Source organism: Athene cunicularia (genome assembly GCF_003259725.1).
Source record: "Athene cunicularia isolate RWA chromosome 9 unlocalized genomic scaffold, athCun1 chr9_part2, whole genome shotgun sequence".
In the NCBI taxonomy this organism is placed as follows: domain Eukaryota; kingdom Metazoa; phylum Chordata; class Aves; order Strigiformes; family Strigidae; genus Athene; species Athene cunicularia.
The window spans coordinates 1,457,625-1,482,472 of NW_020799111.1; the positions used below are offsets into that span (position 1 = coordinate 1,457,625).

Genomic DNA, 24,848 nt, shown 5'->3' on the forward strand with positions numbered 1-24,848 from the left:
GAATGTAGGAGGATTCAGTACACCATATTGCCTTGAAATGTGTGGGCAGCAGCATGTCATCACCTCTGCATGTCAAACACATTGACCTTTTAGGCAAGCACTCTTTAATTGAAGACTGTAGGATCTGAGTCTGTCACAACATGCACACAAGGTATCACAGTTTTATTCTTTTAACCTCAGTTTCTGCTTTTCTTGGCTTTTATGTACTTAAATACAGAACCTCAAGGTTGTATCAGCACAAGAGGAAGGGCTTGTAGTGAGTTGCAAAAATAATAAAAAAACATTGAAACACTGGAGGAGGCTGAAGTTGTGCAACAAATACAAGATTAGAGAATATGATTCATGTAGTGAGATGAAGGGATAGCTCCTGTGCCACCTAGAAGGAAGATAACTAAAGTGGCCCACATGGTATTTGTATACAAATGCCTGCGTGGAAACAGCACAAAGTGATCAAGAAATTATTTAAGGTGGGAGAAGAAGGCCTATTGATCTAAACCTGGAAAAGAAAGGAAACCTAGACTGGCTGTCAGCAAGAGTATTGATTTATGGACAAGTACATTGTGAAAAGGCACTGTGTGCTCACAGGAGCTCGTCCCAGGGGACCACTCCCACCTCCTTCACGGAGAATACCTCTGCCATTTTGTTCACAGTACAAGTTTCTGCTGTTACTCAAAGCCACCATGTCGCAGCTAACTGTATACATTACTTTGGGCAGTTCTCACATTCTTCCTTGCAAAGCTCCAATCCAGGACAATATCCACTGTTCAGGAACATATTTAGTTGCACAGTTTGTATTAGTGTCAGTGAGACAAGATCCTGCACCTGCGGTCTATTGCTTGTTCCTCCTTGCTCGCAGAAGTCTCTGCCTGGGGTCCCAGATTGAGCTCACTGGGTCATCGTCCTCCAGCGACTTGGTTTAAACAACCTGTTCCCAAACACCAATAAATCTAGAGTAGAAGTATTAGCACAAGCCCTGCCATCTAGGTTCATAAAGGTGTCTAGCTGTGAATACAGGGTACTGCGGCCCCTGTAACAGGGGGCAACCGTCATTCACTTGTCCTCTAGACACACTTGAAAGTCCCAGCTTTTGTCTGCTGATCTGGTCTTTCTGCTTTCTTTGACAATAACCTTGTCTGGGGACATTTCAGTGAAGGTCAGTTTTAGACCAAAAAGTCAATAATTGAAAAAAGGAAGTCTGTAGAGGTAAGTTGAATTCGGGTGGGAATAGGGGTTTCCCTATTTTTCAAACACTACCTCCTTCAGGATGTTTCTTTATCACAAAACAGGGGAACAACCAGCAATTAATGAGTTCTTCTGAACTCTTCAATAGGCAAAAGCTCCTCTGCCCATGTTTCTCCTCAGGCAGGAGTGCAGTAGTTGGGACATTATGTGAAGTTCACCCTTCCTGAGAAGCTCACCTTGCTTGGGCATGTACAAGGAGGTCTCATGGCTGAACTAATGAGCTTGTGGAGGGAAAATGCTTGTTGTTGCTCTTTGAAGACCCTGATAGTATGTATGAAACCATGGCTGCTGCTCTAATCCATTGGTAAAAACAGAAAGGTGCAGAGCAGCTCTGCTGCCTGTACCCTCCTGGGCTACAAACCCTTTGTTATCCTGCTCCTCTGAGTCATCTCCTTCACCCAGCCCTAACTGCAAAATGTATTCTGTATAAAGCTTCCTTCTGTGCCCAGCATTTCTAGGACAAAGCTTACTATGCCATGCCCTGTTAGAGTCCACCCACTGATGGAAGGAGTAACTTCTTGGCATGTCATGGCTTTTTTGATGGTAGCTGCCTTTCTTGCCTGATGATGAACACTCCTGGCAATAGAAGTCATGGGCAAGTAACATCATGAGAGGTCTCCAACCTCCTACAGGTAATGAAAAGCATAAATATTTTTTGGGGACATATGGCTAAAAAAAAAAATCACAGAAAAATGTATTTTGGCTGGCCCAAAACGTTTCTTCTTAACCTCTTTTTTGCATCCTTTCCTTTCCTCTTCTAAATCTCTTTATGCTTTTATAAGTGAAGTTAGAAACAGAAATGTCATTTTGAAATGAAAAGTAGAAAAAGTTTTCACTCTGCTGAATATGCATGTGAAGATCTTGGCTCCAGACTAGCTTTAAAAAACAGACCTGGAAGAAACCTGTCCTGAGTTTATCTGCTGCCGCACTCACTCCAGTTCCGTGTTTTCCAGTGTGTTCACTCTTTGCAAATATCCCAGATAAACCGTGTCCACCCAGCTCCCCAAACCCAACCCCCTTTCCAGGCAACACTTGCAGTACGGCAGTGCCTATCCCTGAAAATGGTTAACCCACCTTTTCACTCCCACATACCTGTTTCAGGGAAGCAGCCAAGGCCTGTACCACTTCCCAAGCTCATTTTTATTGACCTCTGGCAGGTACTGCAGGTGCTGTGCCTGGCAGTTTATCTCCTTCACCATGTAGGAGTTCAGTGAGGCCAGGAAGGAGGGATGCAAACAAAAGCGTTATTAGCATGTTATTTGGCTCTTAACGGGTAGAAAAGATTCAAGATTCTTTTGGCACAGTGGTACTTCTTTTCCTCCAAAAAAAAGAGAGGAAAAAGGACTTTAATTGAAGCCTGCAATGTTGTATAAATGGAAGATCTAAGTTTTAATTGAAAAATAATTATAACCACTTAATCATTTTAAATGAGGGCTGTAATTGCAGTCAGTTCATAATAGCCAAATACAGACACTTAGATTCCCGCAATAAAGCAGGGATGGTACAGCTTGATTTGCTAATAGCTCTTCCACTTCTTTGCTCTTTTGTCTCAAAGATTAATTCAGGCAAGGGCTATTAGTGCCGTTAATTGGTTCTGCAATTTAGACCTTGTGCTTGTGAATGAGTGACTGATGCAGACCTATCAGCCAATAATGTGAACACTTTGTCAATGTGTTTCTCATTGTCCAGCTGCACATAACTCCCCCGGCAGCTCCTCTGCCACCCAAACCCAGCTCCCCGGAGGGATCAAGAAGAGTGGGTCTCCTCCGGGGTGAGGGATTCACTTAGCTTTAGATAGGTCACCTAGATGCCTTTGAAATTACGTCCGGCTTATGAATAAAATAATTAGGCAGTCAGGGCGTCCTCTTTGGCAGGGACAAATCCCGTATTCAGGAGCAATCTTCACTGTGCTGGAAGAAAGAGGTTCAATGGGGTTTTGACATTGGTGAGAAGACATGTTAGACAGAGAATGGACATTGCTGGTGGGAATGGGCAGGGTCCCACAAGGAGCCCCCTTTGGAGGGGTAGTAGCGATAACTGAATCACCAAAGTCACGGAAAACAACACAAGCTGTATTCTCAAACAGGTATTATATATCACTTAAGCAGTCAGGGCATTGGTGATGGGCAGTGGGAACAGCTGGTGGGCACAGCTGGCAGGACTGGGGCTAACAGGAACAGCTGGTGGCATCCTCCCTGACAAGGCCCCTAGAAAAAAGACCTAATGACCTAATGAAGGCTTTGCCCTTACCATATCCATTTTGTGGGAGAAAACTGACTGAGATGAAGCTATGACATTTAGTCCTAACTATCATTTTAGGCCCAGCACAAGTGAAACTGCAGTTCTAAATTCATTGCTCCATCCTCCTGTTCTGTTTATTTTTAAATTGGTCTTCTCCCAGAACTTTTTGTTTCTAAGTTTTGTATAATTTATTGTTTCTTTCCTTATATTAATTTATTGATATTGTTATACTAATGAAAAACTACAGTATTTATGTACTCCATTACTTATTCATTTTTACAGTTTATTTACCATTTTCCATAGCTAATCTGAGGCCATTTCACAGAAAAAGCCAAACCCACCACCACCACCACGTACTGAAAATCTCACTGTTGAGTGTTGGCAGGTTATTTTCCTCCAGGGTTGTTTTATCAGCACAAGGAAGTTTTTCCTGGTTCCACTTCAATCTGGAAAAAAACAGAAGGAAGACGCAGAGCCAGGCAGTGCCCTGGGCAGCATGGGCAAGCATCACTCAGCAAGCATTACGTTGTCTCTCCCAAGGTCTCTCTTGAGGTATTGTCCTGTAAAAGAGGGAAGCTGGCTCTCTCCACACATCTCTTCATCGACACTTCACACAGCATAAAGGCCATTACACCCTGTAAGACAGACAAGTTCCAGCTCATCTGCCCATTGTAATATCTCCTTCAACTCCAGCATCTCTTATCCTTCCTCCTAAGCTGTTAGTTTGGAAAATTCACATGGGTTTGACACCCAGGGAAAGACTATGAAAACGGGGTGTCCCTGGCTGAGTGTCACCTTCCAGTGATACCGCTTTTCCTGTCTGCAGAACCACCCAGTCCATTTGAGGTAGAAGGTGGGGAAAAGCATCAAACTGCTTTTTGAGGTTTGGTGTGAGCACCAAGCACGTGAATATTCACAGGCACATCTCTAGGCTTTAATCTTATTTGTAGCATCAAATAAATGTTTACAACTATGCTTCTGTAGAGGTCAGCTCTGGTGCAGTTCTTTTTATCCTGAGATGAGATGCTGTGAGATCGTTGACCCTATGGAGATATTTTAATCTCCTGATGTTTTCTTCATACTGGAGGTGGCAGCTATTCAGAAGGGGTTTACACTGGCATTCTTCCATTATTTGTTAGAAATTAAAAAAAATTTTATCTTTACAGAAGGAATTTAGCAGACCTAGGGAAGAGGTTGGGATGATCTTAATTATTCTGTTTAAGATAGTAATTTAAGTAACAAAAAAATGAAGAAAAGCTACATTTCACCCTCCTTTTTTTTCCTTTTTTTTTTTTTTTTTTTTTTTTTTTAGGTTGTTTAAATTTGCTCCCTTGTGATGAACAAATCCTGCTGATTAAAAACACCTGTTTTTCATACCAAACCTTATTCTGTTCACTGGAGAGTGGACTAGTCCTTGCTGTGGGGAAAAACACAGCAAGGAATAAACTTCTACGGAACACCCAAGTAGGGCAGGATGCATTTTATTTCAGTGTTGGGAAATCAAGGAGAAATTCCTTGGATGAGAGGCACTGTGAAAAGCGAGCAGAGGAGAGAAAACAGCAAAGACAAGAGCCCAGGATAGTGTTTGATCCTCCCAGATGACCTAGGTGAGAGTCACAGATTACACTTCAACATGAGAAACAGTTGTTAAAGGTGCTGGTGGTGAGTTTTGAACGAGGAAAATAAGTGGTACTCATGTCAAGTTGGTAAGTTTAGGTGGCTGAAGGGGTTTAGTCCTTGATTATTTTCAGTGTGAAATGTTGTCAGCAGATAAAACTGTCCTTTTGGATACAGTTATGAAATTTCTGTTTGTGAATGATACTACTCACACACCTGGACCCTACTCTTCTGGCTGCAGTATATTGGCACAGTCATTGAAATAAACGGAGTGATGATTTGGCCAATATCTGTCCCCTTGCATGTATATAATGCTTCCCACTCAGGGATCGAGGTGTACCAAAGAGAAATGCTTTGTTCAGTCCTCTCTTGTTGATAGAATGTAAGGCAAATTTAGCCTTTTAGTTAATTTATTGATAACAATCCCTGGCTGTCATGAGTCTTTCCCATCACCAGGTGATCCCGGTTGTGACAAATACAGGGAGTGTATTTGTGCTCTAGTCTCAGGCTCTATATTTAGCTATGTGATACTGGAAAAGCTTTCTGTGATTAAGTTATGTTGACCGATACTGAAAGTAACTACAGCCACGACATGCAGCAGGTGAGGTGTGTTACCAGAACCGGATATTGCTATGTCCAAAAAAGGGTCTGGGATACAGAATGAATTATGAAAGTGTACATGAATCACCAGTGCTGTTCTTTTGGGGGAAACAAGGAAAATGGGGTAACCATTTAATGTTTAAACCAGAGGACTGTTGGTGAGACACAGGGCATTATCTTTTCCCTGTTAGGTGTTTTCTTTTGAACACTATTTTTCATGAACGATGTGTAACACACTTCAGTATTAGGCATAAAATTTTCAGAATTGATTTTTGAGACTCTGGAATAAATCATCTCGAGTTAGAGTGATATGTCCCTCATGGATGCTCTCAGATGGCAGGTCATAGCTTTATGAGAAGTAAAGTGGCTCTGCTTTGGATGTGGGAATGGACTGGATGACTTTCCAAGCTCCCTTCCAGCTTGCTTGGTTCTCTCAAAAAGGCAGAAATGAAATAATCCCTAGAGGCCAACCACTCTGTTCACAAAAGAGGTTAGATCTTCTTCAGAAGCAACTTCACAGGGAAGCCCATCTGCACGCGAGACCAAGCATCTGGGAGAGACCGAATGGTCCTTGAACAAAGGTGAATGTAGCCAGATGACAGCGACCCACTTCTTCATGCTCCCTGATGACCTTCCACTTCTACCACCTAAATGTCACCCCACCAGGCTCCATTTCTTCTGGCGGTTCTTCCTGGACCCTCCACATGCCATGTGTGAGTTTGGCACTGCCAAAACAGGTCTCATCATCTCTTCCCTCCCATGGAGAGCATCTCTCCAGCGACATCCCCCTCTCCAACTGCAAACAGGTTGCCACCAGTGGAAAACTGGACTAGGAAGGAAGTGGTGAGGGATGTAGCAGAGAGGGCAAAAAAAGACACTACCCAGCAAAGTGATTTTCTGTGATAAGGTCTCTTTGTCTTAGTAATACATAGCAGCATGTCTGCCTTGCCCTCATTTGTTGTCCTTCCAAACAAGTCACATTAATATATGGATGAGGGAGATAAAACAATAGCGAATGAGGATCTACTTTTGTTTCTATTTATTTTTTTTCTTGCTCTGCCTGCCAGACTTGGTCCTTGCACAGCAAACTGCAGGTTCACACCATCCACTTCTTAGAACTGCTGCCTTTCCTGTGGGCTCCCAGCTTGACCTCACCCAGCAAAAAGGTCCATCTGAACATCAGTGCACTGTCCTTTGCTATATGCTATCCTCTTTTATACACTATCCTTTGCTTAAATGTGTTGGTTGAGCAAACATCCCCAGATAGAGGCATGCTAATTAATGCCTCTTCACTTGGCTCAAAAGCATCGTCCCTGACAGGAAATTATTTGGTTCTCCATAATTTTTATGTTTCATCCAATTTAAACATCTCTGTGCTTAGTCTCCTGGAGCGCGGAGTTTTTTTCTGCAGAAGATCTCCACTGGCTGTTTCAGAGGTACCTGCTGGTCACTCTCTACCCTGTGCTGGCTGTACCTCTGCCTGGAGGGAATAAGGTAAACAAAGAGCGAGGCGTTCACGCCGTGCGTAACAAATGGCTCTTGGTACTGAGCAAGGAAAATTATCTCACCGAGACAAATAAAGGGAAAGGGTAGGTTTGTATGGTGAAGACCAGACCTCTCCTGACTCCCGTCCGTGACGTAGGCTGTGCCTCCAGCTAAAAGTCCCTTCTGTCCTGGCTGCCTGCCGCAGACGTGGCTTGTGGAGGCTTGTGTGTGCCGAGGACCTGCCTACCGAGCGCTTGGCGCCATGTCTGTGACTATATGCCAGTCCATGGGCTTTGTGGTGTCTGCTCTAGGAATAGGAGGCATCATCGCGTCAACATGCATGGACCAGTGGAGCACCCAAGACCTGTACAATAACCCGGTGACGGCAGTGTTCAACTACCAGGGCCTCTGGCGCACATGTGTCCGGGAGAGCTCCGGCTTCACCGAATGCCGCAGCTACTTCACCATCCTGGGGCTGCCAGGTAGGGCTTGCTGGGTGCGAGGGCAGAGCCATGGGCATGTGCCAGGAGCTGTGCTTGAAAGGTGGTGATGGGTAAGTTTTAGTGCAGAGTGGGGAACCCAAATTTTAGCCAAAAGGGGTCTGATGTGCTCACCCTGTTTGGATGATAGGTCCCTTGGAGGGGGACCTATCTGAAGCTGAACACCCTCCCATGGCCGAGCTGAGGTTCACCAAAACTCATTACAGTTGATTATGCATCAGGTTCCTGTGGTGTTCTCCAGGCAATACACCTGGAGCAGTGACTGCTCCGTGGGGTGATTCATCCCCCATACCATGGGTGGCTTGCATATATGCTTCTACCCCAGCTGCATGGCTGTGCGTGGCTTCCCACCAGAAACCACTAATATTCTTGGCATAAGGGAAGATTCTTTTCTAAGAGGATATGTCACAGTTCAGCTCACTCTATTTCTGTACAGGCTAACATCACCAAGCTGGATTTCTCCCTAATTCTTCTTTGGTTCCAGCTTTTTCTTCCTCGGGTATCATTCCTGTCCTGGTTGTGCCCAGAGTATCTAGGGGTGCAAACAATTAGGTTACAACAGGATTATCTGTGTTTTCTTCTTGCCTTAATACAGTGAGAATAAAAGGCACTTAGACTATTATATTCATCTCGTGTCTGTGCTTTGACACAGCAAGAATGGATGGAAGAAGTCAATTATATCAGCGAATCATTGCAGAACTTCTGCAAAATGGCATTTTGAAAACACACAGAAATAAGCACTGTGCACAAAACCAGCCTCTTTCACAAGTAGTCTGTGCAAATCAAACCAGTATGACCCAATGCAGTTGTGGCCTCAGACACCAGTAGGAGAGATGTTTCATTCCTCGAGCTGTATTTCCATGTCACTCATCTCTGGATCCTGGTTCCCAGCTGGTGCCTGGCATTAGCCGTACTGCTGTGTCCCCATGCAGGGGCCAGGGAGGCCTTTGAGCATCTTCTTCCTGCTGGAGTCATGGCTTTGAATGCCTCTGTTGTCCACACAGACTCTGGGGTGCAGACATACGTTTTTTCTAGAAGGACATATGCCTGATCCTGCCTGTGCATCCGGTTGTGCTGCCCCTAGCAAAAGCTGTGTGCGGTGGCAGGTATGAGTGACTGAAGGGTGACATCCAAAGAAGGACGTTTATGCAGGGCTATCGCAGTCAGCAAAGCTGAACAGTTTCACCAAGGGAAAACGCGTGCAGCAAGGGGCAGGACAGGTTGGCAAAACTTGACTCCAGCAGGCTAATTGCTTGTAGGTAGAGAGATTAAAGTTGCCATATAGGGAACAAATAGAGGTGTAAAAAGCAAATCCTCCCCACGCACACAGTACACCCGTAACACTCAGTTCTTCAGCTCTAAAAGCTTAAAATTACAAAAAATGTAAGTCTATAGCAGAAGCAATTAAACTTTTCAAGTGTTCAGCTCTGGGAACTACTTTAATCTTTGAAGAAACCAGAGTACTTGAGATCTGGGGGGTTTTGTTCTTTCAGAATGCCTCCATCATAAAAACAGTGCTTTTTTTTTTCAATTCCCAAGCTTCCAGACTGGTGTCTATAGCATGGGTATTAGTTTTCTAAAATAGAAATGCACAGCAACGTTGGGGGGATGGATTTCCTTCATTTAACAGATGAGCTGTGGGAGACTGGTCCATTCCTACAGGTCCCAGCTACCTCCAGCAGCCTCTGTGCCTCCCTCCCAGTTGCAGACAGAAACAAACATGTTATCCTAAATGTCAGGGTTTCTAATGAACCAGTCATCTTAGAGGGGAATTACCACGTGTGTTTGCTGGGCTTACTGCTGTCGCCCACAAAAAGGGATTTAAAAAAAAAATAAAATCCAAAGAATAAAACCACAATCTTTAAAAATAAAGGTGGGTGGAACTCTGAAGCCCCCAAAGTTGCTGTCCTCATCCTCAGTGGTGTTGGAGAGTCTGTATCTTCCCCGCTGGTGTGTAGGTATATGAGTATTTATGTGCTTTTGTTCCAGCAAGATCCTTTTAGTGACTGGAGCTATCAGCACTGTCCTAAAAAGTGCGGTGGGGTTTTTTTTCCTCTCCTTTCCTTTCTGTTTAATGAACAGGGCTTGCTCTTCTGAAGTCACTCCCTTGCTCTATCCACCTGTCTCCCTGTTTTTCCCTCCTGTTATATATTGTCTGACACTTCCAGTCTCTGGAGAAGCTGGTGCAAAAACAAGTGCACCACTGCTGTGCTTTATAGATTGGCTCCGTCTCCTGAATCCTATGGGCATTTCTTCCCACCCACCACCAGCAAGGGTCAACTCTATCCCAACCAGAGTGGGGAGAAAACAATGCTAAAAGTCAAATTAGTAATTTGCTAAGATATTTAAACGGATCATCCCAGTGTTTATTTCAACTGCTGCACCTTGATCTCCATTAAACCCCCCTTGCTAACCACACCATAGTTAATGGTTTGTCAGCATTTCCATTATAAACCCCTATTTATTATTCTGACAATGGCAATTTATATTGGGAACAATAGTGCCGGAGTGAATAAAAATAATAGGACTCTAGCAAAGCAGTGAGGTGACCTGAGTACATCAATGAAGTTTTTGGTTCTGAGGACTCTTTTTTTCTCAATCCCTTGCTCCCATAGCAAAGATTAAACTTGTCTTGCCCATCATCTATCTTCAATTTAGTTGGGAATTTTAATTTCAAATAGATTGAGGAAATATCAAGATAATAGATGAAAACGAGAAATAACACAGGTAGTTTATGGTCTCGCCCTCGCTGCTCAGCTATAAACAGTCTCTGGTGAAATATCTCACTTGAGAACTAAGCCTGTTTGTTCTTATTTTGCTTTCTCTTATTATTTTTTGCCACTTGCTTTGGTGTGTCGGCAGACCTTAGTGTGATTGTCTGGAGGACGCGATCTGAATTTGAACACACTGATAATAGACAAATAGCAGGAGCTGAGCTCTGGCAAGGCTGGTAGTTTTACCTAGTGCAGAAGTCACAAGGCACTCCCTGCTAAAAGGAACATTTCCCAGTTGCTTACAAGTTTGTTAAAACACAGTAACATGGGCAGTAATTTTCCTGTTGTATGGCTTGGTTCCTTTTCCCCAGACCACTTCAGGTAGACCGGTTCAGCCATTTTTGAAAGGACATTTTGTTCTCAAGTTAAAACCCCTTTTGACCCTTTCAGAAGGCTGAGGCACCTCTCTGCTGTGGACCAAAAGGCTGGTGACTTGAAAAATAAGAATATTTTTGTTTTTCCAACAGCAAACTTTGAAAGTCTGAGAACATCCTGTAAAACTTCTCCAACTAATAAAAGGGGTATGTGCTGCTAGAGAGGTCAGAGTAAAAATAGCCCATGGGAATGTAACCATGACTGTCCAGACTTTGGCATAAAACAACGACTTTCAGTTTTACTGGTGCAGAGTAGCAGAGATGTGTAGCTGTTCCGTGAGGAGAATTCATGTCTTGTAAGTCTTAATGTTGGTGTCTCTGTTTTTTTTTCTTCTATATTGATGTCCTGACAAGGTTTTCTTTTATTTCATAGAACCAACACACATTTTGTAACATAACCTTAGTAAAACCCTTGGTCTAGAAATTTTGGAGACGGGGAAGCTCACTGCCCAAGGAAACAGCATCTCTGCTCCCTGGAACCATTTCACGCCTAAAGTTTGTAAGGATTGGGACTGCTAATTGCTGAGTCATGATCCTCTGCTGGTCATGGCCACCACAAAATCTCTTCCAAGCTCTGCTTGCTATTTAAATTCCTTTAACCTAGTCAGTTCAGATCAAAATTTTGAAATGTCTGCAGGAAACTGCTGTAACCTGCTTAAAGTCTTTTGGGACCAAGTTTCATGCACAGAAGGGCTATGCACAGGTGGCTCAAGTGGGATGGAGACTTGATATAACCTACCAAGGGCGTGTGTGAGGCTGCCATGGATTTTCGCTCACAGCAGGAGCTGAAGGAGGTGTGGGGATGGGGAAAGAGCTAATGTGAGACTCTTGGAGAGTTCTTGGGCACTCTGATCACCAGTGAGTCTCAGGGTGAGGAGAGGTGGCAAAGGGCCCTGCAGGGGATATTAGGAAGCTATATGCATGTATCACATCCTCGCTACTGTCTCATGCCTTTATACCACAAAAACATACACATGAAAAATAATCCTAAAGGATCTTGGCTGAGGGACAGAAGAGCAACAAGGCAAGAGGCTGTGGAGATGTGGGGCTGGCTCACAGGCATGTAGGGAAGGACGCAGCTTTATGCACCCCAGCTCTGCTGAGGGACCTCGAAGGCCCCTCTGGACTACCTGAAGACCAATGGGGTAGAGTGGGTCTGAGATGGGATGGGGGCCTTCCATGACACACTTTCCCTGTTGAGTTTCAGAAAGGTCGGTCAGCCCTTCTCATGCTATGGACTGGTGGACCATACACTCCTGGAGGCTGTGGCCATTACAGCAATGGAGGGACAGAAAGAAAAGGGTGGCTTTGCTTTGTTTCAGTCTGAACAAGCTGGAATTGACTGGCAGGGTGTGAACTATATTTGCAAATTTTAAAGTAAACATGAGCTGTAGGTGATTTTTATGGGAGAGGCAGTGATAACATTCAGGTGTTGCAATGGGCCCAGTGAACGGTTTTGAGATAATATAGAGTCAATGCCTGGATAGATAAAGCAAGTATGAGCTGAAATAAAGGTTGCAGAGGGGAGCAGTCACAAAGTACCCTTCCTTTTCCTAGTTTGGGTAAGCCCCTGGAGATCTCCTAATACTCAAAGTGGAAGCCTGTTCTCTGCTCCTTGGTGAGGAAGCTTGGCCTTTCCAAGAGCTGTATCCCCACCACATCCCTTCCTTAGATACTACTCAGCATTACCATGTGGTGTGGCAAGCCCCCTGGCCCAAGTCTTCAACCACCTTGCTGGAGACTGAGCAAGAGGCACATGCTTGGGGAGAGATCCCCATCCTTAAACCATTCCTGGCTGTAGACATCTCCCAGGAGTGGCTGGATATGAACATCAGGTGTGGTGAAGATGCTTAGACATGCTCTACAGCTATCCTATCACCCAACTACTTTTCAGGTTGTGCTCTGAGCTAAGAGTTCAGGTAAAACTCCCAGTGATCTGCTGTTATTGGACTGGGTGCTGGGAAAATGGGGTGATGAGGGTTTTTTTCCAAGGAGAGAAATGTATTTTCCCCTATCATAAGTGGCTCAGAAACAGCCATTGAAAATAAGCTTAGAATAAGAACATTTCAGAAAGGCAGAGAAAATGGGCTAGGGGAAAGGTTGGGATGGACACAAGTTTGAGTTTTTTCTCCAAGAACTTTGCTTCAACCAACCACTGAGGAAGGTATTTGTGGGAGCTTTGAGATCTCAGTGTTTACAAGTGCGATGCTAGTCAGAGCATGAGAAATAGCAAGCAGCTAATGCTAGAATGGCGGGATAGCACCTTAGGCAATATTTTTAGGGATGAGCAAATAGAAACCCCACAAAACACAATAATTCTTCAAAGATGACAACATCTGGAGTGCTGAGCATGGTTGGGTGTTAGCTTACCTCTTAGCTAAGGACTGCAGCATGACCCTCGTTGCTGAAGCTGCTCTCTCAGCTCCGTTTTTTGGAGACCACGCATGAGGTTTCAGGGGAGAATATGCAACCCTGTGCTGGTTTATCCTCTTCAGAGACATGACTTAATCTGGCCCTCAAAATCAAAGACAGACTGGTTCACTCGAACTTTCTTGCCTATCTGGGGTCTGTTGATGTTTTTTTGATTCCTCCACCATTGCTCTGGGGCTATGATGACCCTGAGTAAGAGGGATGATGAGAAGCAGGATCCCCCATTGGCAGGAGGAAACTGTATCCCCAAGGAAAGGTTGGTGAGGCAGCACTGCCTGGGTACAGGCTCCAGCTCAGGGCACAATTAGGGGCAACCCAGGGGATAGTAATTTTTCCAGTAGGTGTGTTGGGGGGAGCAATGGGGCTTGGGGGTGTGAAATGGTGGAGGGGAGAGGAGAAGATCTCTGTTGACTTGAAGAGCTGCTCCAGCTGCACGCAACCAAAACCAGAAGAAAGAGTTAGAGGAAGGAGTGGTGGCTCCCCTCCCAGCAAAGCAAACACACGGGCATGGTGCCTGGGAGGTCCACCTCCACTGGTATTCATGCAACCACACAGATGTTCAATTTATCAGAAAAAAAAAAAAAAACAGTAGCTGAAAAAGTGGTAGAGGGTTTTGGGAAAAAAAGTCTGGAAAAAAAGTGTTTGCCTTTTGTATTCTCCCCCACTTCTGTTTTTCCTCCCAGGGTTTATTTTTTCTGTGACTGGTCCATGGGTCCATTTTTCTGTACAGCCCTGCAAGCTGCTGCACACTAATGATACAGGGTGACACCACTCTTGGGAATAGGCGGAGTATCTGTCCCTGGGACATAGTTTGAGGTGGTCTAGCCTGGAAAAAGTAATGTGGTCTCCTACCATTAGATGGCAAGAAGGCCAAGTCCTGGGGCATGAAGGAGAAGAGACCTGGAAAGCTGCCGAGGACCATAAGGACTTGCTTGGGTGCAGCCAGATCTTTTGGACTGGGACACAATTCGCTATGAGACAGTGAAGGATGGGCTGGAGAGCTGGCCACGCTAGAGAGCCACGCTGGAGAGCTGGCCACGTTGTTCCTCCCCAACCCTTGTTGTCCTCCTCGCTTCTAGGTCCTATCCAGCCCTGATTTATCACAAAGCATTATCCAAGATGAGGAACGTTAGTCAGTATGCTCTCTCCCTCACTGAGAGCAGCTCTTACCACCTCTGGTTCTTGAGGGCTCATGTCACTGTTTTTTGTTCACTCTATTATTTTTGCTGGGAACTTCTGACCTTTACACATGTTGGAGCTAGCCCTTCCTCTGATATAAACTTGCCAAAGTCAGTGAAAATGACTAAATGTTATTCAAATTGCTGGAAGCAAAGACATCTTGTGCCTGACCCAGCAGGGCTTTGGTGGCTGTGATTTGTCGCCCCTAGACATGTGAACTGTGCTCTGGCTGCTACAGCAGAGCCCAGTGCAAAAACATATCTGTCTGCTGCCCACCAACTTGCTGCACAGCCACGGAAGCAAAAGGGGTGTCCTGGGTGGTCATTCTCCAGAAGGCAGAAGCAATAGGCAACATGTAACAACTCCATTGTAACTCATCCATCCACAGAAATCAGCCTCTCCACTCTTCGTGGTGGCTTTCACATGACTTCACAAACAGGCGATGGTATTGACGGTGCCTGTGGCACAGAGTGGTACCGGGACTGGTTAAAGCGGGAATTTGTTTCTAGGTCAGGGCTAAAGTAAATCAGTCGGAGCAGGGTATTAGATGAGAATGGATGAGCGTGAAGTCTGGAAGGTCCTTGTAAGTCACTGCGCTCTGTCGGCAGAGTGGCATGGTGAATTTATATGGCTCCCCTGAGCCCAGCACTTCTCCACTGTGCAAAGAGATAATTAATTTTGTAATTTTTATATCCTCCACCCCTTTTACCAGGACCATCCCCCCAGCCACAAGCAGATAAGCACCTGTAAAAAAACACTTTCCAAACAGTCCCTGCACTCTCCCTCTCCTCCCCACACGGGTGTCAGTGGGACCATGTGGTGGCCAATGGGGATGGGGGTGGGAGGAGAACAGGGTTGCAGGAGCTTTGATGGGTCAGCTTGGGACTCTTGGCTCGGTGCCCTGGGTTGTGCCATGGTCAGCATCCAAGGCAACCTCAGTGATGCTGAAAGTGGCCGCAAGGACCAGCCATGTCCCTGTTTGTTCCCTGGATTGAGCTGGTGGCCCCACATCCTCCTGGACTGCTCCCCGTTGGCATCCCTCTCTTGTGCAGAGGCCTGCATGGGTGGCTGGGTGTAGAGAAGTCCCTATCTTGGTCGGATGGCAGATCTACTCCCACTCTGCATAAGCAGAGGGCCGGGGAGGCGGTAAGCTGGGCTAGGTGCTGAGTTCCCCTGGGAACTTCCCTCTGCCCTTCTGAGCACATTTGCACTGTGCCAAGCACGCAGAAAAAGCCCAATGGAGAGCAAAGGGTTTCAGTGGGGGGACGACATATGTTCCAAGTGGGTTGCCTAACACTTGACGGAGCATGGCTGCTTAGCTGGGGAAGGACAAGCACTTCTAAAGGACAAAAGCTCATATCTCTGGCCCTGCCAGCACAAACCTACCCAGCGAGAGTGAAACTGGACTATCTTGCAAAAACACTTTGAGCAAACACACTGCTCAATGGAAAGCATCTGATAAGGGCTGCTGTATTTCTGGTGGCTCAGTCAAGAGGACTTCGGCGCTCCCATTAGGTCTGCGGCTTCATCAGGGCTGTCTCACATCCTCTCTCCGGGGGAGACAACATGTCCACAACCATCTGTCAGGTGATGGGGTTCATCGTTTCATCACTGGGTGTTGCGGGGTGCATTGTGTCCACTGCCATGGATATGTGGAGCACGCAGGACTTGTATGACAACCCGGTCACGGCCGTCTTCCAATATCAGGGACTGTGGAGGAGCTGCGTGCGGCAGAGCTCCGGCTTTACAGAATGTCGACCATATTTCACCATTCTTGGGCTGCCAGGTAGGGGCAAAAGATGTACCAGGTTTAACCCAGGAGCTCTCCTGTAGCTCTGCATCATTTTCATCCAAAAGCAGGAGCAGATACCTTAAAGCACTTTGTGAGGAATAAAATTTCAGGCTACTCAGTGTATGAGCATAAAAATATGTGCATATTTTTTTACCAAAATAATACCTTTACTCAGTGGAGGTTACAACTTGGAGCATGTGTAGGTGATCTCTGGATGAGCATCATGGGTTCAGCTCTGTTGCTGGCATAAATCAGTACAGCTCCACTGATGTGAGGAGGGTGAGCATGTTTAAACCCACAGATATTATCTCCCTTTGAATCAAAATACAAGGAAAACAGTTGTGTGTAATTTTGCATTGTTATTAGAATAATGGTTTCTATGGAAAACCACTGATTTTTTTTTTTTTTTCCAAAGAGAAAACTGGAATTGAAGAAATCTGCCTGTGAGCAGCATGTGTAGGAAGGGTGAGAAGGGGAAGGTGTGCTCAGTCGCTTTACATTACCTGGGGAGTTTTAGCGGTTGCAGAAGTAGATTCCAGAGGGGTATTACTTTCTCATTTGCTTACTTTACAAATAGAGCTGTTTTTCCCACCCCACTGCGTGCAAGAGTATTCCAGTGCTCCCGAGCTAGCTGGACCCATGGGAGGGTAGCAGCCAGCCTGGCTTGCCATGCCTCCCTGTGACCTGTCGTGCCCATGCCTTGCCAGCTAACAATAAATATGACCCTGGGAGTGTTTTTCACTCTTGGCGCACAATTGCAGATAGGTACAAGCAAGCAGTAATGTACATAGGCCTTTTGCCTCTGTTGATTGGTGTAGAAAAGGGTATGATGTAGGCTCTCAGCTCTGCATCCTCAGGGATGCCAACCTTACTTCCCTACTGTGAGGCACGAGGGAGTGCTTTGCTGAAGACGGGTGCGTTGGCTGTGGTGTTTGCTTGAGAAAAACCTGTGACCATTACGAGGGGTGTGATGGAATAAATGTGTTTCTGTGTACTTCAGGATTACTATGCGACTTCTTTTTCATTTGGAAGAGCAAAACTGATGTTTGAAGTCACTTCTTCTATGGGACCATTTGTTTTAAAGAATAAAAAGATGCATATATTAAATTACATATACAAATGTGGCTTAATAGCTATACATATCCTTATAATGCCATGAATAGGTGATTGTGTTTCTAAAAGAGCAATGAAGCAATGGTAACCATCATTTTGATGCAAATTTATCATAATGAAGATTTTACTTTTTATGTTATTTCTAGGTAATATAGCAATAAGGCAACAAAGCTATCACAGACTTTTTCTGTTGTGTCTTAGAGATATTCTATTAGTTTTGTTCTCTTTATGTGCCCATTTAGCTGATGAGTACCTTAAAGCATGAAGAAGGAATGCCCCTACTTCAATTTGGTTAACTCAAAACCCAGATTTTTCCCCTAAACTTTCTATAGTCCATTAATCTTAACTAGTCATAAAGTTAGATTTCCACCTTTGTATTTTGTATTAGTAACAGAAATGCAGGTGATGTTAGTTCAGATGACTTTAAGTTGTTTGACTTCACTCATCTCTCACTACTTATAGTAACGCTGGGGAAAGAACTCTCCAGTTTCACTTACATCTGAAAAACAGTGATGCAAACTGTGCTTTCAGATCACCGACATTTATTTTGGTGAATAAGTTTGCATTTTTATTATTTTCTGTGTGCACCATCCCTTTGTATGAAAATCCGATGTGCAAAATGAGCAACCGTATGTGTGCAGGTATGAAGCAAAGTTATCTGACCTCATGCAAAATGTCTATGTAAAACAGCAGATAGTTTCTGTGCTTTACTTTAACTGTAGGGTTGTTTGCTACCTAGTGCTCCTGATACAATTTTTTTCCTTAGTCTCCCTGTTTGTCTAAGCCCTTCCACTCCTTCCTTCTCGGTGAGGTCATTCACCTTTGGAAAGCAGCTTTATTGAGAGGACTTTTGATGGATGCCCAAATTCACTTGAAACTGCAGTGCTCTTGTTCCAATCAGCTCTCACTTTCAGTCCCATGAGCCAAGTGAAGAGGCTTTCATGCCACAGCAGACCTGGGAGCACTTTCTTCTCCTTTCTGTCCCTTTGTGGAGATGGTGCATAAGTCAGCCTCATGGAGAGAGAAATTGCTGGTGGCTATTTTGTATCTTTTCTGTTGTGCCCTGCTGTGCTCCTCTCTCTCCTCTTTCCAACAGCTGCAGATTACTCCTTTTCAATGGAGATTCACCACACTGGCACACAGTGCTCCAGCAGAAGTGCAACATCCCAGGAGCTGTTTGGCTTGGCCTGCCTGTAGTGTCCTTCCATGGGCACCCAAGGCACTGTGAACATCTCTCCTGGGAACCTACAAAAACTCTCTGAGATCTTAGCTTAGGGTCGCTGCTTGAAGGGTTGAGACCACCGCAGTGATGGCATCTAGGAACCATAAGATTTGTAGGAAGCATCCCAGAGATGACTGTCTTGGGAACAAGGATCTTCTATCAAGATCTGTAGTGTCTTATGCTGCCCTGGAGTATCAGCCTCTCCTGCCTGCCATGAAACAAGAGCAGTTGCAAAGAAACTTAAGTGACTGTAAAGACAAATGAGTACTGTGATATTCTTCTCTTTGCAGCTTTCTGCTTTGCATCAGGTGCTGCACGAACAACCTTTGAGGGCTGATAAGGCGTATCCGCCAGCTTCTTGTTCTCTGATGAATAATAACTAATGAGCTTGCACCTGGGGGCTGATGAATGGGAGATTGAAAATCCCAGACTCGTTAGCACTTGTTATCAACTGATAAGGGCAAATTGAGTCATAAGAGTAGCAGCCCCAGTGGGATTGCCAGATGGGAGAAGGTGGTGTATTTCCAGCCTGTAGGATGGCAGACCGCTGGCTTCTTTGTGTGTGGTGGTGCCAGGTTCTGCTTGGGGTTGTGATACTCCACAAACAAGGAGACCCACATGGGCACCCCAACATTTATCCTTGTCCTCCTGTAGAGGGTTTATAAACCCTTCTCCCAACCTGTGCAAGGCCAGCAAGGTCTGGTCTCTGCTCTCTTGCTCCAGTCAGGCCTTATGGGATCCTTGGGCACTATGGTCATCCTGGCCAGCCCAGGAAAAGGGGTGACAGGCAGGCTGAGTGAAGTCCCTGGGGCTGTAGGGTATGTTGCCTGCCCTCCTCAGTTGGTCATGAGCCCACATCATTTTCCCTGAAGCATCAAAGCCAAACCCAGGGTTGCAAGAGCTCATGGCAGGCCAAGAAGAGCAGCCCTTGAAATACTTTTGACCACCCCCTCCCAGTGTTCTGCCAGCGCTGCCACCTTCCTGTCTCTGCCAGGGACATGTGCAAGAAGGGATATGTGCTACCGTATTAGAAAATCACCCTGATATTCAAATGCATGGCCTTTTCCATTTACTTCTCCATTTTAAATGGTGCAAGTTTCCCTTTGCTTTTCCATCTCTTTTCTACTCCAGGCAAAAGGAGTCTGGAGGGCTTTTTGTTACCTTCAGCTGACTGAGAGCAGTGCTCAGCTTCCACAGGCATGTCCCATCAGCATCACAGCCTGCCTCGAGCCAAGCATTCCCACCTTGATAGCAGTCTGCTAAACAAATTCAATGCTAGGGTATTTGCGTGTTGTATTAATGAATGTGGACAGGACTGACATCACAATTAACCATGGAAAGGATATGCTGGGGGAGGTCATTGCCAAAGCTTTGTTGCTCTCAGTGTATGTATAATATTTGTCAAGGTGCTTTTACTCTTCTCCTGTGATATGACTCTTAGTGTAGAGCAGGAACATACAGAATTCCATGTTTGAGTCACACAGTAGTTGGAAATACCATGAATAATTGGGTGGAGCTGTCTGCTTCCATTGCCTCTTGGGGAGGAAAAAAAACACTTTCTCAATCAATTAAGTTATGAAACATTTCATGCTTATCCAAGCTGTACACCAACTCCTCTCCATGAATTCCAGCTGAATAAATTGTGACTAGTGCAAATTTACAAAAAATTATGTCTAAGCCATCAAACTCTGTGGGAAGATGAGGCAACGAGCCACATTTCCAGAAGTGTCCCATGTAATGTTGAGAGTAGATCAGGTGCCCATTTTCCAAGGTTTTCTTATTTAATAGTTTTATTTTTAGGCAGAAACAATCTTTAAAAACCTCCCAGGCTCTGATGAATCTCATTTCGGTCACTCATCATGGCTCTTGTCAATTTGTTTTGCAGCAATGTTCCAGGCTGTGAGGGCACTCATGATTGTGGGTATTGTCCTGGGCATCCTTGGCCTCCTTGTGTGCATTTTCGCTCTGAAATGCATCCGTATTGGCAGCATGGAGGATTCTGCAAAAGCCAACATGACTCTGACCTCTGGCATCATGTTTATTGTTGCTGGTAAGTGGGTGGTATCGTGTCTTTCATGTGTGAAGCACTGCAAATGCCTGGAATTGAGGACTGGGCATGTCTTCATGCACTTCTGGTCATAGGTAGCAGATACTCTGGAGCAATCCAAAATGTTGATGCTTCCATGAAGTTACTGGCATTTGACTTCCAGTCTGGTCTCCTGGGGTCAAGTGGTTTCTAACTGATTGGTAAAAGAAAACTAAAAGTTTGTATGGGACACAACATCGAAGGCTGAAAAAACAGCCCAGAGATAAAAAGAAAACGTATGTTTTAATGTTATATGTATACTGTTGTTATGTATTATTATATCCTTTATTTATACATAATAGTTTTTTGAAGAGTCTCGGGCTTTATACATAATTATTTTATGAAGACTCTCAGGACTGTGGTAGCCTAGCTTGTGGGTTATCAGGAAGGCTGTGGGAATGCCTAGTGTTGCCCATCTACCTCAAAACTGCAAATGCTTAATACATCACTCAAAGGTTTTTCCACATTTTTTTGCAGATGACTAATCAAATCCATGTCCTAACGAAGAGAAGGAGAATGCCCCTATTTAAAATCTTTATAGTTGAACAGCATTTCACTTTTGTGGGGTTATGAGACATATGACACAACTTAAAGATGTACAATAGTTGTGTCGTATGTCTCATATCACAACTTTTCCTCTTTCCAACTTAGATGTACGAATATATCTAAGTTGGAAAGGGGAAACCACCTTCTGCAACACAGCTTTAATTTTGCACTTAAAATCTATCACTTGAGCCATTTGAGTCAGTGGTTTGAGAATTTGGCCAATGAGGATATTCTAAAAGACCACTCATGCATTGTCTAAGACAACGATGTGACTGACTCTTGGGATGGGTCATCCCTTGGTTGTGTTCACCCATTTCAAAATAAGGTCCCTAGTCTGAGCTAGCTGAAGAGTTGGGTACCCATGTGCCATGGTGGACCTGGCCCTTGGTCACACCTCTGTGATCTGGAGGTAGTGTTTCTTCCTAAAATAAGGGCTGCTCTCAGGACAGAAGTGTTAAAGACTGACACAAGTACCATGCTAGTGAAGTAACCTGATGGGGACCTGAAGCAGAAGCACCACTGATTGCTCAGACCCTCCCCAGTGCTGTGAGTATTTGGGTTTCAGGAAAAACACAGAGGTCTTGGTGGGTGTAGCAAGAACCAATAGGACTTGGTATGCCCAGAAAAGCTGGAGTCCATATCTTTTGGCAACAAACACTGATATGACCTTTATCCGTGTTTTGTACCCCCTTCCACAGTGGTGTACGGTACAATAATGACCTTCGTTATCATGAATCACTCTGCTAAGGAGAGCACTGGGTGATCTTCAAGATCTTTTCCAACCTAGACAATTCTGTGATTCTGTGATCATGTCATTGCTGTCAGGCTCGTCACAGACAGGCATCACAGCGATAGCCTGTGCAGATGAATGGAAGCTCCTACCTCTTGAGTCTGGTCTTCCAGGCTACCTGCAGAGTCAGGCAGGCATCACTACCTGGTGATGAACAGGTTGTGAACAAAATGTATTTCCTCTTTCACATGGCAGAGAGTGTTTTCCCATTAAAACAAACAAACAAACAAGAAAACCCCCACAAATTTCTGATAGGGAATCTTTTGTCCATGTTTTTCACTGTAAAAAAAAAATAAAAATCTTTAAAACTGAACTACTGGATATTTTCAGCATCTAAAATGATCTGTTTCTTAAACTCATTTTCTGTGAGAAAACACATCAGTAGAAAAATGGCATGACTTGGGATTTTGTAGTGTGACATTGTGTTCTTGCTGCTGAATTGTAAATGTGTAGAAAGCCTGGCAAAAATGTGTAACCCATTTGGGGTCCCCACTTCTGCTGAAGGTACATGCCATGACACAAAGCGGTGCCTCACCCACCTTTCCAGAGCTGTAAGGTGCTTCCCCAATGCCAAAGGTGACTACTTGTATTCTGTGGGTCTCAGTCTGTCCTTCTGTCTCATCTCAGGCCTGTGTGCCATCACTGGAGTGTCTGTGTTTGCCAACATGCTGGTCACAAACTTCTGGATGTCCACAGCCAACATGTACCAGGGAATACAGAATGTCCAGAACAGGTAGGTGGTCAAGTGGCTCAGGGTGCTGCACAGTGCACATCTCCCTCAGGGCCAGAGTGTGCTGTGGCTGATGGAAAGGCAAACTCTGGGTGCATATTAGTCTGGTCCCAGGACTTGGAAAATGTATTGTCTTTTTCTTATCTGCGCTGGAGATAATTTGCCCAAGCAAATCATCTGGGGTGTCTGTGTTCACGTGGCTCAGGAATGATGTTGAGAGGATAAGCTTGTATGTGGGATGGTGTTCATGGGAACTTCTGCAGGGCCAGAGGGAGAATGACAATGTTCAGTGTGTTTCAGAAGAAGCAGACCAGACCACTGTCACAGTACTAACCAGCCACTTCTCTGTGTTTTGTAGGTACACCTTTGGCTCAGCTCTCTTTGTTGGTTGGGTGGCAGGTGGCCTGGCCCTCGTAGGAGGCATCATGATGTGCCTTGCTTGCAGAGGGCTGATTCCAGAAGAATCCCGGTAAGCCTATACATGGCAGAAATGGGAAGGTATTGCATGAAACCTTGGGTGTTGGGTTAGCATACAGCCACCGCACCACAAGGTATGTCTAGTTTAATACCCCTCTTGCAAGAGTTATCATGATGATACACCTGTTTTGACCTGTATCATGGGCCAACAGTGACCATTTACCTTCCCTGTCTACATGACTTGCAAACAGAGGGCAGGAGAGATCAACCTTAAAATCTAAAATTTGCAGTGTGCTGGCTAAGTCAGGCCCATTAATTGTAACCTTGATTTCAAATTGCAGAGCAGATCATCAGCAGGTGTAGATTGCATCAGCTGAGCTATGATTTATACCAGGTAGGGCTTTGTATGCCTATGCAGCTGGTTATTGTAGGTGGGTCCTTCACTCAGCCAAGGATTTACTCTGGGGAAAGAAAGTATAAGTTTATGAAAAAACATAAAAGAGACTTGCAGCCTTTCCATGGACAGTTGGCTCTGCGCTCATATTGTGTCTCCAAGTGCTAAAACAGTAAGAAGCTGCCTAAAACCCAACAGCAAACAGGAACACAGTGTGCAACATTGGGTAGTCACAGACCCTCCACAGGCTGATGCCATCTTTCATGTCTCTTTCAGTTACAAAGCGGTGTCCTACAATGCATCAGGACGGAATATCTCCTACAGAACGGGGCCGTATAAGGTTGGTTCAGGCTATGAACCTGAAACGAAGACTAGGAAGGGTGCGGGATATGAAGAAGCTCCTCGAAGTGAGGATGGAAGACGCTCATACCCTTCAAAATACGATTATGTCTAGTAGACTTTCTGGGCTTGAGTTGTGCTATCTTTTATAAAATATTCTTAACTTCAGAAGCAAAAAGTATATGCAAACAAAGCAGTCTATAAATAGGGCTGTGTTTTCTATCATGTTTCCCCTACTCTGAAGTTGTATCCTAGCTTGTTATGAACATCGGTTTTATTGGACTGCCTGTTAGTATGCCTACCATAAGGAGGTCTATAACAAAAGTGATGCCTTTTTATGCTCTCAGAGTAGAACAGTTTGCTCATATTTTATATATAAACTCTTGATATCCAGGACCAGGATTGTGCCTTGTGCCCTTTTCTAATTCTTCTAATAGGTTGAAATTCCTGTTTAATAATGGTCCAGTTGTAAAAGAGATGCTACCCCATTGCCTTCTTCCCTTTGAACAGGCTTTCATGAAATTAGGCAATCCCCTACTTTCTCAGAGTCTGGAGAGAACAGTATCCTGTGACCTTGACACCCTCTGTTCATCAGAAAAAGAGTGTTTTGCTGAAATGATATTTTATCTTTGCTCTGGTTTTGCCCCCAATGTTGTTTTGGAGCAGGATGAAAAGCAAAAATTATAATCTAGTAGTCTCCTGTATTATTTTACTCTGTATTTTAAGTAAACTCAGTTGTGTCCCGTTGGCTGTGGGCAATGCATACAGACCCCATAGTCATGGCATTTCCCTCCCTGGTGACTGTTTTTACTCAGATATACCTCTGCTTTGCTGGTGGTACTACAGTGTTGATCTGCTGTGACATTTAATCTGATTTATGTTACTTAGGCATTTGCTATAACCCATGATACCAAAGTGTATTTATTTCTTCTGATGTCTACAGGGAACATGTATAATCCATTGTTATTGCTATGCGA

The 24,848-nt window shown here is 44.7% G+C and overlaps 1 protein-coding gene across 2 annotated transcripts; it reads left to right on the forward strand.

Moving 5' to 3' along the window:
• Positions 1-7,447: 7,447 nt before the first annotated feature.
• CLDN18 (claudin 18) lies at positions 7,448-23,986 on the forward strand. Of its 2 annotated transcripts, none has more exons than XM_026855520.1 (5): positions 7,448-7,667; positions 20,455-20,619; positions 22,619-22,724; positions 23,080-23,190; positions 23,809-23,986. In XM_026855520.1, the coding sequence occupies exons 1-5, from the start codon at positions 7,448-7,450 to the stop codon at positions 23,984-23,986; spliced, it is 780 nt and encodes a 259-aa protein (XP_026711321.1). The 2 variants fall into 2 exon arrangements, with proteins under 2 accessions (XP_026711321.1, XP_026711320.1); XM_026855519.1 differs by lacking the exon at positions 7,448-7,667 and adding an exon at positions 16,009-16,228.
• The last annotated feature ends 862 nt before the right edge of the window (positions 23,987-24,848 follow it).

Bases quoted from the DNA above. Each gene is read 5' to 3' on its own strand.
- CLDN18 (XM_026855520.1), top strand. From the start codon at position 7,448: ATGTCTGTGACTATATGCCAGTCCATGGGCTTTGTGGTGTCTGCTCTA. The intron at 7,668-20,454 runs GTAGGGCTTGCT...TTTGTTTTGCAG, and splicing joins CACCATCCTGGGGCTGCCAG to CAATGTTCCAGGCTGTGAGG. The intron at 20,620-22,618 runs GTAAGTGGGTGG...GTCTCATCTCAG, and splicing joins CATCATGTTTATTGTTGCTG to GCCTGTGTGCCATCACTGGA.